The sequence below is a fragment of the Herpailurus yagouaroundi genome, unplaced genomic scaffold, assembly GCF_014898765.1.
Source record: "Herpailurus yagouaroundi ecotype Mexico unplaced genomic scaffold, PumYag 403, whole genome shotgun sequence".
In the NCBI taxonomy this organism is placed as follows: Eukaryota; Metazoa; Chordata; class Mammalia; order Carnivora; family Felidae; genus Herpailurus; species Herpailurus yagouaroundi.
In genome coordinates this window covers 2208063-2220066 of record NW_024412620.1, presented here as the reverse complement: position 1 = coordinate 2220066, position 12004 = coordinate 2208063, and the positions used below count along the sequence as shown (strand labels likewise).

Genomic DNA, 12004 nt, shown 5'->3' with positions numbered 1-12004 from the left:
TATGTCAATGGCACGATCACAGCATAGACCCTTGAGATCCTGAAGCAAGGCCATGCACTGCTGCAGAGAATTATGTGCTGTAGGAGACACAACTCTTGGCATGTTGTTTGGTCCTGATAGGAACCGTGCCTGACATTGGGTCATGAACTGAGCCCGTGCCAAAATCACTCTTCATGAGCTTGGTCTCTCAGAACCAACAAGTTAGAAGGCCAGGCAGGGAGCAAACCGTTCATTTATAAAGTGGAAGTCGTCATCTGGGATTGAGCATGAGCAGGACCCGATGGCACAACATCTGGCACAAAGAGGCTGCCCGGATCCTACCTGTGCCCATCCACCATTGCCCAAGTGCCTCTTTAGCTCGTGCTTATGGCTATGTGGGAGGTATCCATGATAACCAATTGACAGAACAGAGGAAACCCGAGCCTGGTTCATAGGTGTATATTTGGGGTATGTGTGTGCAAGCTAAATGGATGAACACAAAAGGAAAGGAGGAAGTTTGAGGAAGAAAGGAAGCAAATTTAGACAGATGGTTTCAAATAGGTTTGAGTGGGTATTGAACTGCAGATTAAGGCATATGGATCAGAAAGAAGGCAAGAAAAGACAAAAATACCAAGAGAAACAAGGCAATAATTGAAAAGTCCAGCTGATCTATTACATGGGGCCGATTTCCTGATTCAGAAAAGCAAAGCGAAGCAAAGCAAAGCAAAGAAGCAAGGTCAAGAGGATGGGAATAAACAACGGGGGGTGGGGGGGAGGAAAGTTGGACTAGGGGGTGGGCAGTGCTCTTTAACAAATTTATCCACTCCAAAAACCGTGCAGGGTATACAAAATCTTTTAGCCAATTTCAAACCTTCCCTTAATAATCTCCATCGCTTTGATACAAAGAAACATCTAAAATAACACAAATCCAAAAGCTCTTACTCTCATCACATGTTGGTGTCTTGGGATACCAGGTGCCATCTGCTTGACATCTAGCTTCAAACTGGTATTTCTGGTAACACGTATATAAAACTGCGTCTCCATTGAAAAAATCACAGCTATTGACAGAACTAGATCTCTGTTCATTGATTTTGCCATTCTTCAGCTCTGGTGTTGGGCAACATACCTCTAAAAAATTAAAAGGGAGACTAAAGGTTAGTAAAATCACTTCAATGAAGTTCCTATGGATAATAAGCTCATTTCCACCTTCCGAGGATGTTGCCACTGAAGAGAAATTGGAGAAACAGAGGAGGGTAACAGAGACACTTGGATCTGCTCTCCCTGCCCCTGATTGCTAAAGGACTCCAACCCAGTCATTTCCCTCCAACTAAATAACTTCATTAGGAGCCTCCAAAACAAGAAGTGGGATGAAACCTCTATGAAAATGTAAATTTTGAGAAGTATTCAAAAGCAATGCAAATGACACCCATCGCTTTGTGTTTTCACTAGGGTCACAGCATTACTAACCCCGCTAATAACTTACGCTGCCTCAGTAACAGGAGGAAAACTGTCCTTAAAAGTTTATAGTCAGGGGCGCCTGGGTGGCTCAGTTGGTTAAGCGTCCGACTTCGGCTCAGGTCATGATCTCGTGGTCCATGAGTTCGAGCCCCGCGTCGGGCTCTGTGCTGACAACTCAGAGCTTGGAGCCCGTTTCAGATTCTGTGTCTCCCTCTCTCTCTGCCCCTCCCCTGTTCATGCTCTGTCTCTCTCTGTCTCAAAAATAAATAAACATTAAAAAAGTTAAAAAAAAAAGTTTATAGCCACCTGACAACTAATGCACAGAAAAACATTTAAATTATTGCATATGGCCAGGAGTTTTCTTTTTTGATGCCAAATTTAAGAGAAAGAGCTATTAAGGTCTTTAATTTTAATCCAATAAGAGCTGATATAAAGATATAATTTCTTATTCATTAGTAGAACTACTTTAAGGTAGAACTTGATATAGTTTGAGGTAAAGAAAATATCAGAGCAAATTAAAATGTCCTATTCTTCACATCAGGAGGTTGACTAGCACTACAATGGGGATACTTTTGGGCATACTCAAATACTCTCACCACTCATTTCTTTATGAATTACAATAAAAATGTCCAAGATTGATACATTTTCTAAATTATAATATTCATATTTAGGTAATACTGTAAAAAATACTTTTAAGTATTTAAGTCATGAGTGCAATTCCACACTGAATCAGATTGTCTGATAATTGGAATAAATACCATTTCACGTCTGCTTTTTATTATTTTTAATAGTTTCTTCTTTTAAGTTTACTTATTTATCTTGAGAGACAGAGAAAATGAGTGAGGGAGCGGCAGAGCGAGAGACAGGGAGAGAGAACCCCAAGCAGGCTCCATGTTGACCGTGGGGCTGGATCTCACAAACCATGAGATCATGACCCGAGCTGAAATCAAGAGTCGGATGCTTAACTGGCTGAGCCACCCAGGTGTCCCTCACTTCTGCTTTTTATTTTTTTTTTTAATTTTTTTTTCAACGTTTATTTATTTTTGGGATAGAGAGAGACAGAGCATGAACGGGGGAGGGGCAGAGAGAGAGGGAGACACAGAATCGGAAACAGGCTCCAGGCTCTGAGCCATCAGCCCAGAGCCCGACGCGGGGCTCGAACTCACGGACCGCGAGATCGTGACCTGGCTGAAGTCGGACGCTCAACCGACTGCGCCACCCAGGCGCCCCAACTCTCTCTTCTGCTTTTTAAATGGTTAAAAAATATCCTTTATTAAAGAATTAAATCAATACGACTCTAGTGAGTAAAATAAATATGATTTTAAAGTAAGTTTTTGAACTTCCAACAAAAAAAGTCCAGGGCCAGATGCCCTTACTATTCCCAAGTGAATTCTACCAAACATTTAAGGAAGAGTTACCGTCCATTCTTCTCAAACTATTCCAGAAATAGCAGAAGGAAAACTTCCAAATTTATTCTATAGTGACAGCATTACCTTGATACCAAAATCAGAAACAAACACCACTAAAAAAGAAAATTGCAGGCCAAAATCCTAATGAACACAGATGCAAAAATCCTCAACAAAATATTAACAAACCAAACTCACCAATACATTAACAGGACCGTTCAATATAAACCAGTGAGACTGATACCAGGGATGGGAGTGTGGTTCAATATTTGCAAGTCAATGAATGTGATACATCAAATTAACAAGAAGCAAAACATGTTTAAAAGCATATAATCATTTCAAAAGATGTAGAAAAAGCATTTGACAAAATACAACATCCATTCGTGACAAAAAAAGTGTCCACAAAGTGGGTTTAAAGGAAACATCTCAAAATAAGGTCACATGAAAAACCCATGGTTTTTCATCACAATGATCATGGCGAAAAACTGAAATCTTTTCCTGTAAGACCAAGAACAAGACAAAGATGCCCACTCTTGCCACTTTTGTTCAACATAGGACTGGAAGTACTAGCTGCAGCAATCAGACAAGAAAAAAAATAAGTAAGAGGCATCCGAATGGTAAGGAAGAAATAAAACGATCACTATTTGCATAGGACCTGATACTATATATAGAAAATCCTAAAGGCTCCTCCAAAAAACTGTTAGCACTAATAAATTCAGAACAACGGCAGGACGCAAAATCAATACATAGAAATCTATTGTGTCTCAGGGCCCTGGGCGGCTCAGTCAGTTAAGTGTCCAACTCTTCATTTCATCTCAAGTCACGATCTCACAGTTGTGAGTGCAAGCCCTGCATTGGGCTCTGCGCTTTCAACGTGCAGCCTGCTTGGAATTCTTTCTCTCTCTCTCCCTCTCTCTCTGTCCCCCTCTGCTCTCAGTCTCTCTCTCTCTCTCTCTCTCTCTCTCTCTCTCTTTCAAAATAAACAAATAAAAGCTTTAAAAAAAGAAATCTATTCAGTTTCCATATACTAACAGCCAAGTAGCAGAAAGAGAAATTAAGAAATTAGTCCCATTTACAATTGTACTAAAAAGAATAAGATGCCTAGGAATAAATTTAACCAAGGAAGTGAAAGACCTATACTCTGAAAACGATACGGCATTGTTGAAAGAAATTGAAGATGACACAAACAAAAGGAGAGATATGCCATGCTCGCGGATTGGAAGAATTAATATTCTTAAAATGTTCATACCACCCAAAACAATCTATGGATTTAATGCAGTGTCTGTCAAAAGGCCAACAGTGTTTTTCACAGCACTAGAACCAATAATCCTAAAATCTATATGGAACCATAAAGACCTCTAATAGCTAAAATAATCCTTAGGAAGAACAAAGTTGGAAGTAACACAACCCCAGCTCTTAAGACATACTACAAAGCTGTAGTAATTAAAAATGTCTGGTACTAGGACAAAAATAGACACATAGACCACTAGAATAGAATAGAGGGCGCCAAAGTGAACCCATGCTTATATAAACAACTAATCTGTGACAAAGGAGGCAAGAATATACAATGGGGAAAGCACAATACTTTCAATAAATGAGTATTGAGAAGACTAGACAGCTACGTGCGAAAGAATGAAGCTGGACCACTGTCTTACACCATATACAAAAATAAACTCAAAATGGACTAACGACCTGAATGTGAGACCCAAAACCATAAAACTCCTAAAATAAAGCATGGGCATTAATCTCTTGGACATTAGCATCGGCAACATTTTTATGGATCTATCGCTTCCAAACAAGGGAAGCAAAAGCAAAAATAAATTGTTGGTGCTATGCCAAAATAAAAGTCTTTTGCACAGTGAAGGAATCCCTCAACACAGCAAAAAGGCAACCTACTGAATGGAAGAAGATATTTGTAAATGACGCATTCAGTAAGGGGTTAATATCCCGAATATATAAAGAACTTTTCAAACTCAACACTGAAAAATCAAATAATCTGATTAAAAATGCCTGAATTGACATTTTCCTAAAGAAAATATACAGATGGCCAACAGACACATGAAAAGTTGTTGTTCAACATCACTAATCATCAGGGAAATGAAATTAACCACAGTGAGATATCACCTCAACCCTGCCAGATTGATTGGTAGCAAAAGAACAAGAAATAGCAGGTGTTGGCTAGGATGTGAAGCAGGCTCCAGGCTCCGAGCCGTCAGCCCAGAGCCCGACGTGAGATCATGACCTGGGCCGAAGTTGGACGCTTAACCCACTGAGCCACCCAGGCGCCCCCCCATTTGATTTTGAACGAGGATAAGGAAAGGTTATAATTCTCAGCTCCTCCAAGACTTGCATGATCCCTCCTGACAATAATACTGCACTATTCTGTTGAATTATTATAATTCTCAATTTCTCTTGAAAGATAAAATTTCCTCCATTTAAGGTAAAAAAAAAAAGAAAAGAAAAGAAAAGAAAAGAAATACTAGCCCAGGTTGGGCATTTAATATAAAAAAGATTTAAAAAGCAGAAACTCACCCTTACACTCTACGTATGGGGTCCAAGTCAAGTTTTCCTTACATATCACAGTCGTAGGCTCATCTGAAATAGGTTTATAGCCATCACGGCACCTGTATTTCAGCATAGTTCCAATAGGATAAACTCCCTGTCTTGTTGGCATCTGGTAGTTATACATCTCCCAGGAGGTATGTGGGATGTCTGGTAAGCCAAGACAACTATCTGCTCGTCGAAGAAGAACAAGGGGGAAGCGATGCCGTTACTCGGGATGCAACCGTGATCATCGACTAGCCTGTCCTACCAAAGGATGCCATGTGTTCATTCAGTCAGGAACCATCTTGCCCTGGCTGATGGATCAGCCACACCAGAAAACGGACTAGCACCAAGTTATCGTTATTAGTATTAACGTAATTCTCAGTGACTCACATAAGTTTATAATTGCAGAGTGTCAGAATCATAGTTAGGCCATATAATCCTTTTGTGGAAGTTAGGAAAAGGCATTCCCCCCCCTCCACACGGGACACTTTATTATTATCTGTCAAATAAGTTATCATAATGTAATGATTTTTTTTTTTTTTGGAACAAAACTATTTTCTACTAACTGCAAGAGAATTGTTGAACGAAATATACTAATCTACAATGTTAATGTCTCCCTTTAGGGTTGGAGAGTCCACAACCCGCGCAACTCTATGTGGCAGCATTTTGTGGTTATAGACAACCTTGCCCAGTGGACTCTAATCATTTTTTTCCCAATAACTACAAGACAAAGACAGTCATTGATCTAAATTTAAATTTTTACGGTGGGGCAAGTGGGTCTAGGCATACAAGTATGCCCTCACCAGCATTTCTGGGTAATTTAGATGGAAACATTGAAATCCTTTCATGGCCCGTACTTACTGAGCTCACAAGTGGGAGGAGGAGGGTCCCAGTTGTTATCTTCTTCACAGTGGATTAAACTGCTTCCTTTGAGAATAAAACCTCTATTGCAGTCAAACACCATGGAGTCTTTATAAGTATAGTGGGGTCCAAATCCCAAGACGATTTTTCCATTTTGAATCTCTGGCTTAGGACAAGTGACTTCTAAAGAATCACAAGAAGAGACAAGTGGGTCATAAGAGAGAAATGGCAATGAAGATATTACTGTTGTTGTTAATCCTGTGTCAACTATAACACAAAAGCCTAATAACACTATATGTCAAGCGGACCCATAGAGGACATTTTTTAAACGTTTATTTATTATTTTGGGGAGAGAGAGACAGAGAGCAAGCAGGAGAGGGGCAGAGAGAGAGGGAGACACAGAATCTGAAGCAGGCTGCAGGCTCCGAGCTGTCAGCACAGAGCCCGACGCGGGGCTCGAACTCATGGACCGTGAGATCATGACCTGAGCTGAAATCAAGACACTTAACCGACTGAGCCACCCAGGCGCCCCCCAAGGCTCTTTTTAAAAGCCAGGGCATGATTTACTTTTCTCTCTTCACCCACTGAACAGATGTTGAAAGCACATGTTGATGTGGAAATACCACAAGATCAAAGCTGCTAAGTTTGTTGCTAAATTTCCACCTAGACTCCAGCTGCCCTGGAGTCTCCTGGACACTCAGCAGACTGAGTGTGAATGAAAACCAACCTTTACTTTGCAAAGCCAATGAGATATTGGTGCTGTTTGTCACTGCACAATGGTACATCATGCATAAGTACCAGTTGAGAGAATACATGCATACATCATGGCAATAATTAGTCTTGTCATCATTCCATTTCCCCCAACAAATTCACCTTCCAAGCCAAATTCACCTTCCAAATCACAATGCATCATTGTGACTTAGCTTTTTTTTTTAAGTTTTTTTAATTATTTTGAGAGAGAGAGAGTACGCATGAGCTCGAATGGGGCAGAGAGAGAGGGAGAGAACCTCCAGCAAGGCTCCATGCTCAGGGCGGAGGCTGATGAGAGGCTCCATGTAGGGTTCGATGTGGAGGAGAGGGGCTCGATCTCATGACCCCGAGATCACAACCTGAGCCACTGTCAAGGGTCAGATGCTTACCCAACTGAGCCTCCCCCTCTCCCCCCCCAGGCACCGTGCCTTACTTTTACAAGTAGGAGGACTTGGGCTCCAGACGCCTGTTTTTTTATTTTTCACTGTGCAAGAAATGGAGGCTTTGCCTAAGAGCGAGAAGTTGGGGTCACAGCTGTAGGTGACAGAGGAGCCATATGTATAGAAATCTTCATCTCCACCGCTGTGCTTCCCATTACTGATGGCTGGAGGAGGATCGCACTTGGCGACTGGGATGAGTGAATGAAGAGAAAGAAATCATCAGGGAAGGTATCCTTGCAAATCTAAACTTCATGATGCAGCTTTTAATGGCGGGTAGAAGACGCAGCAAAGATACACGGGAGTTTTAGTACCGAACATGGTTGATGTAGGTTTGTGGTCAAGTCAGAAAAAGTCTTTACTTACTTATACATTGTGGGAGAGGATGACTCCAATCAACTCCTCTATCTTGGATCTCACAATGACTAGTGGCTGAGCCAACTAAAACGTATCTGAATAAGAGAGGGCCAAAGATTGTAATGAAATTCCTCTGACTCTAAATGAAGCTGGACAAAGGGGTCTAAATACGTTAACTGGTTACGCAATATTAAACAGTGAAGAAACAATATTTTCTAAACAGCACTTCCCACCGAGCACTCCGTTCAGTAAAACTTATCACCGCAGTGAGATGTGTGTGTTCGTTCATTCATTCTTTTATTCTGGAATCTGTTGGCGGGCAGCGACTATCTGTCAGGCATGGGGTTTATCCCGAGCTCAAACGGGAAAATGTAGGGTAAAAGGCTCATTCGAGTGTGTTCCGAAGTGTTTTGTAGATGTCGGTACCAGCCAGGTTACTGGCCCCAAACTTTCCTGTCCTTGGACAGGCAGCCTCCCTCTGATTTACAGGTGCTTACCCTCTCCAATACACCATTAGCTCTCTGTTCACGATCCCCATTTTTATAGCTCTTGACAAGTTCTAAGCTTTCTTCAGTTTGTCTTACTGCCCTCTGTATATTATGGTAACAGAAAGAAAAAGCACTGTTAGTATGTCTTAAAATTGTGCTATCATCAAGGAATAAATGTACACTCTGATTGAAGATTAATGCAAATGGGACCTCCAGTTGGCTTTATTTAATAATAAATAATAATACGTAGTAATCCTAGTTGGATTTATTTAATAATGACTTAAAGAAAAACTAATCTTTTAATAAGATAAGAGACACTGAGATGTAAGCATTTCTTCATTTTGAAACTTCTTAAAAATGTACATTTTCCAAACTACTCAGGAAACCAAGTGAAAAGTGTGGTTTCCAGCTATTCCAATAGGAACACTTTAGTGTTCCGACAGCACTGGCGTTGTGAATCTTCTCACTTTCTGTCTTGGGAGCCATAAGGGATAAATAAGGATACATGTGAGAAGACCAAACTAAAGGGAGCAACAACATTAGAGGAAAACGTTAGGCACGGATAGCAAGCAAAGGAGAATCAACACATACTCAGTCGGAGAATCTGACAAAGGAACACAGCACAAAACAAAATAGCTATTTTGAAATGCATATCAAGTAAGTATTACAGAAGTAAAATAATAATCTACATTTTAAAATCGCAGCTCGCAGCACAAAATGTTGAACTAAGTGAGCTGTTCCAGGACAACAAAGAGTAAAATTACTAAAGATTATTTTGAGCTAAAGGCACTTGAAATGTCAGACATAGGAAGGGCACTTGGACTTCTTTTCTTTCTGAAAGCAGGAGATAAAACTCTTCATGTAGAAGATGCTCTCCCTATACCGCGAGGAAAAAAAGTCTTTTCACCAGAGATGAGGAGTTGAAGCCAAGAGAAATCTATACAGACAGACCTTGCGGAAATAACCCTTAATCTTCTTGTAGCCTCCCCATGTATTTTGTTACTTTTCTACAATTGTTACTTTTTTTTTTTTAATTTTTTTTTCCAACGTTTATTTATTTTTGGGACAGAGAGAGACAGAGCATGAACGGGCGAGGGGCAGAGAGAGAGGGAGACACAGAATCGGAAACAGGCTCCAGGCTCTGAGCCATCAGCCCAGAGCCCGACGCGGGGCTCAAACTCCCGGACCGCGAGATCATGACCTGGCTGAAGTCGCACGCTTAACCGACTGCGCCACCCAGGCGCCCCTACAATTGTTACTTTTTATTCAACCTAGCATATAAACACTTAGGCCTAATCACTTCTTGGGTCTTCAGTTTTCCTGTGTAGGCTCCCATGTATGTCTAAAAATAAAATGTGTATGCTTTTCTCCTGTTAATCTGTTTTATATCAGCCTAATTCTCAGGCCCGTTCAGAGACCCTGAGAGGGGAGAGGAGAAGTTTTGCATCCCCTATAAGAACCTGTGCTTGTCCAGGGAGACTCAACATTAAAAAAAGAAAAAAAAAAGTCTGTTCTTCAAAAATGAAGTTAAACACTAATCCAGCACTGATTTTTTTTTATTTTTATTTTTTGCATTTTAATATAATTTATTGTCAAATTGGCTTCCATACAACACCTGGTACTCATCCCACCAAGTGCCCTCCTCAATGCCCATCACCGACTTTCCCCTCTCCCCCAACCCCCCAGCACTGAATCTAAAATATGCCTAAATTTAGGGATGCCTGAGTGGCTTAGTCAGTTAAGCATCCAACTTTGGCTCAGGTCATGATCTCACAGTTCCTGAGTTTGAGCCACGCGTAGGGCTCTGTGCTCTTGGCACAGAGCTTGCTTTGGGCCCTCTGCCCCCGCTGTCTCTGCCCCTCCCCCTCTCATTCTCTCTCTTTCTCTCTCTCTCTCTCTCTCTCTATCTCCCTGTCTTTCAAAATAAGTATACTTTTTAAAAATAAAATAAAAGATGCTTAACTTAAAACTTTATGTAGAAAACAATTATTATCAGGAAAAATTTTTTTAAAGCCAAGAAGGCAGGACTACCCATATTGGCTATTAAAACACATTATAAAGTCTTGATAAGTATGTCACTGTGAAATATGTATATGAATATACAGGCAAAACAATGGCTTTGAGTAGAAACATATATAGATACATACACGATATATATAAGACACATATGAGAATTTATTACAGTACCGAAAAGCACTCTCAAATTTGTAAACTGAAGATGGACTTTTGGGGTAACAGGTTCCAGTCATTTGGAAAAGCATTGCCTAAAATAGGCACCTCATGCTGTATATTGTATATTGACTCCAAATGGATCAAAGCTTTAAACATCAAAAAATATGAAAACGTACAAGCAGTAGAAGAAATCTAGGCAAACCGTTTAAAATCTTGTATTGGAGAAGGGCTTTTAAATGAAGACCTAAAATCTAGAAGTTATTTTATTTTATTTTATTTTATTTTATTTTATTTTTTCACTTATTCATTTGAAATAAAGAGAGAGAGAGTGCGCATGCAGGGGAGGGGCAGAGGGAGAGACAGAATCCTAAGCAGACTCCAAGCCCGGCGTAGAACACACTCATAAGAATGAGATAATGACTTGAGCCAAAATTTAGAATCCAACACTTAACTGACTGAGCCGCTTAAGCACCCCCAGAAGCCATTTTAAAAAGAGAAATCGATAAACTTGAAGCCAAAGTACAGTTTTTCCTTGAGAAGAAAAAAAAATGTATCAATACCAAGTCAAAAGAAAAATTATATACTTGGGGGGAAAGTCTGCAGTTCATATCAGAAAAAAGGTCTAAACCCTAATATGCATAGGTTCATGTGTATATATCTTGTGTGTGTGTGTGTGTGTGTGTGTGTGTGTGTGTGTGTATATAGGTTTATGTATGTACATATCTACCCTAGAAATTAAGAATAAAAATTTCAACAAATTAATTGAAAAAATAAGCAAAGGAATATGGCAAATAGTCCCCAAATAAATACAAATGTCTCTTGAACACATAAAAATATGCTCAACCTCACTCATAATAAGAGAAATATACGTTGAAACTATGGTGAGCTTCCAGTTTTACCTCTTAAATTGGAAAATTTTCAAAAAATTTACAAGGTTTCTGAAGATTGACAATACAGAAAGTTTTTGAAGAGAAAGGCATTTACATACCCTGCAAAACACTGTAACCTCTAAGGAGAGCAATTTTGCAGTATCTTTAAATTTTTCAAATATGTGTACTTTTTGACCCAGAAATCCCACTCTGGAAATTGACCCTATAGATATAACTACATCTGTAAAAATTTATATATGTGCCAAGTAATGCATCCGAACACTGTTCAGAATAGCAAAAATTAGAAATATCTATGGATCCATCAAAGAGATTGTTAATCCGTGATGCATCATACGATAACATTCTTTGATGTTGTAAAGGCAAATCAATAAGAAACTTCTAGGCACAAACATGAAACTATGTCCTGTATACACTGATGAGTAGAAAACAAGGCAAGACTCAGGGGTGCCTGGATAGCTCAGTCAGTTGAACACCCAACCCTTGATTTCAGCTGAGGTCATGATCCCAGGGTTATGGGATCAAGCCTGGTGTTGGACTCCATGCTGAATTTGGAGCCCGCTTGGGATTCTCTCTCTCCCTCTGCCCCTCTCCCCCACCTGCACTCTCTCTCAGAGAAAGAAAGAAAGAAAGAAAGAAAGAAAGAAAGAAAGAAAGAAAGA

General features: G+C 40.0%; 1 protein-coding gene across 3 annotated transcripts in view; it reads right to left on the bottom strand.

Moving 5' to 3' along the window:
* Positions 1–12004, bottom strand: part of C4BPA (complement component 4 binding protein alpha) — a 53948-nt gene that overhangs the window by 28923 nt on the left and 13021 nt on the right. For all 3 annotated transcript variants that reach the window (XM_040463567.1, XM_040463568.1, XM_040463566.1), the window contains exons 5-9: positions 7805–7890; positions 7435–7629; positions 6252–6434; positions 5376–5576; positions 922–1107 (exon numbers count right to left, since the gene is read on the bottom strand). In XM_040463567.1, the coding sequence (XP_040319501.1) occupies positions 922–1107; positions 5376–5576; positions 6252–6434; positions 7435–7629; positions 7805–7890 (851 nt within the window). The remainder of the gene's footprint in view (positions 1–921; positions 1108–5375; positions 5577–6251; positions 6435–7434; positions 7630–7804; positions 7891–12004) is intronic.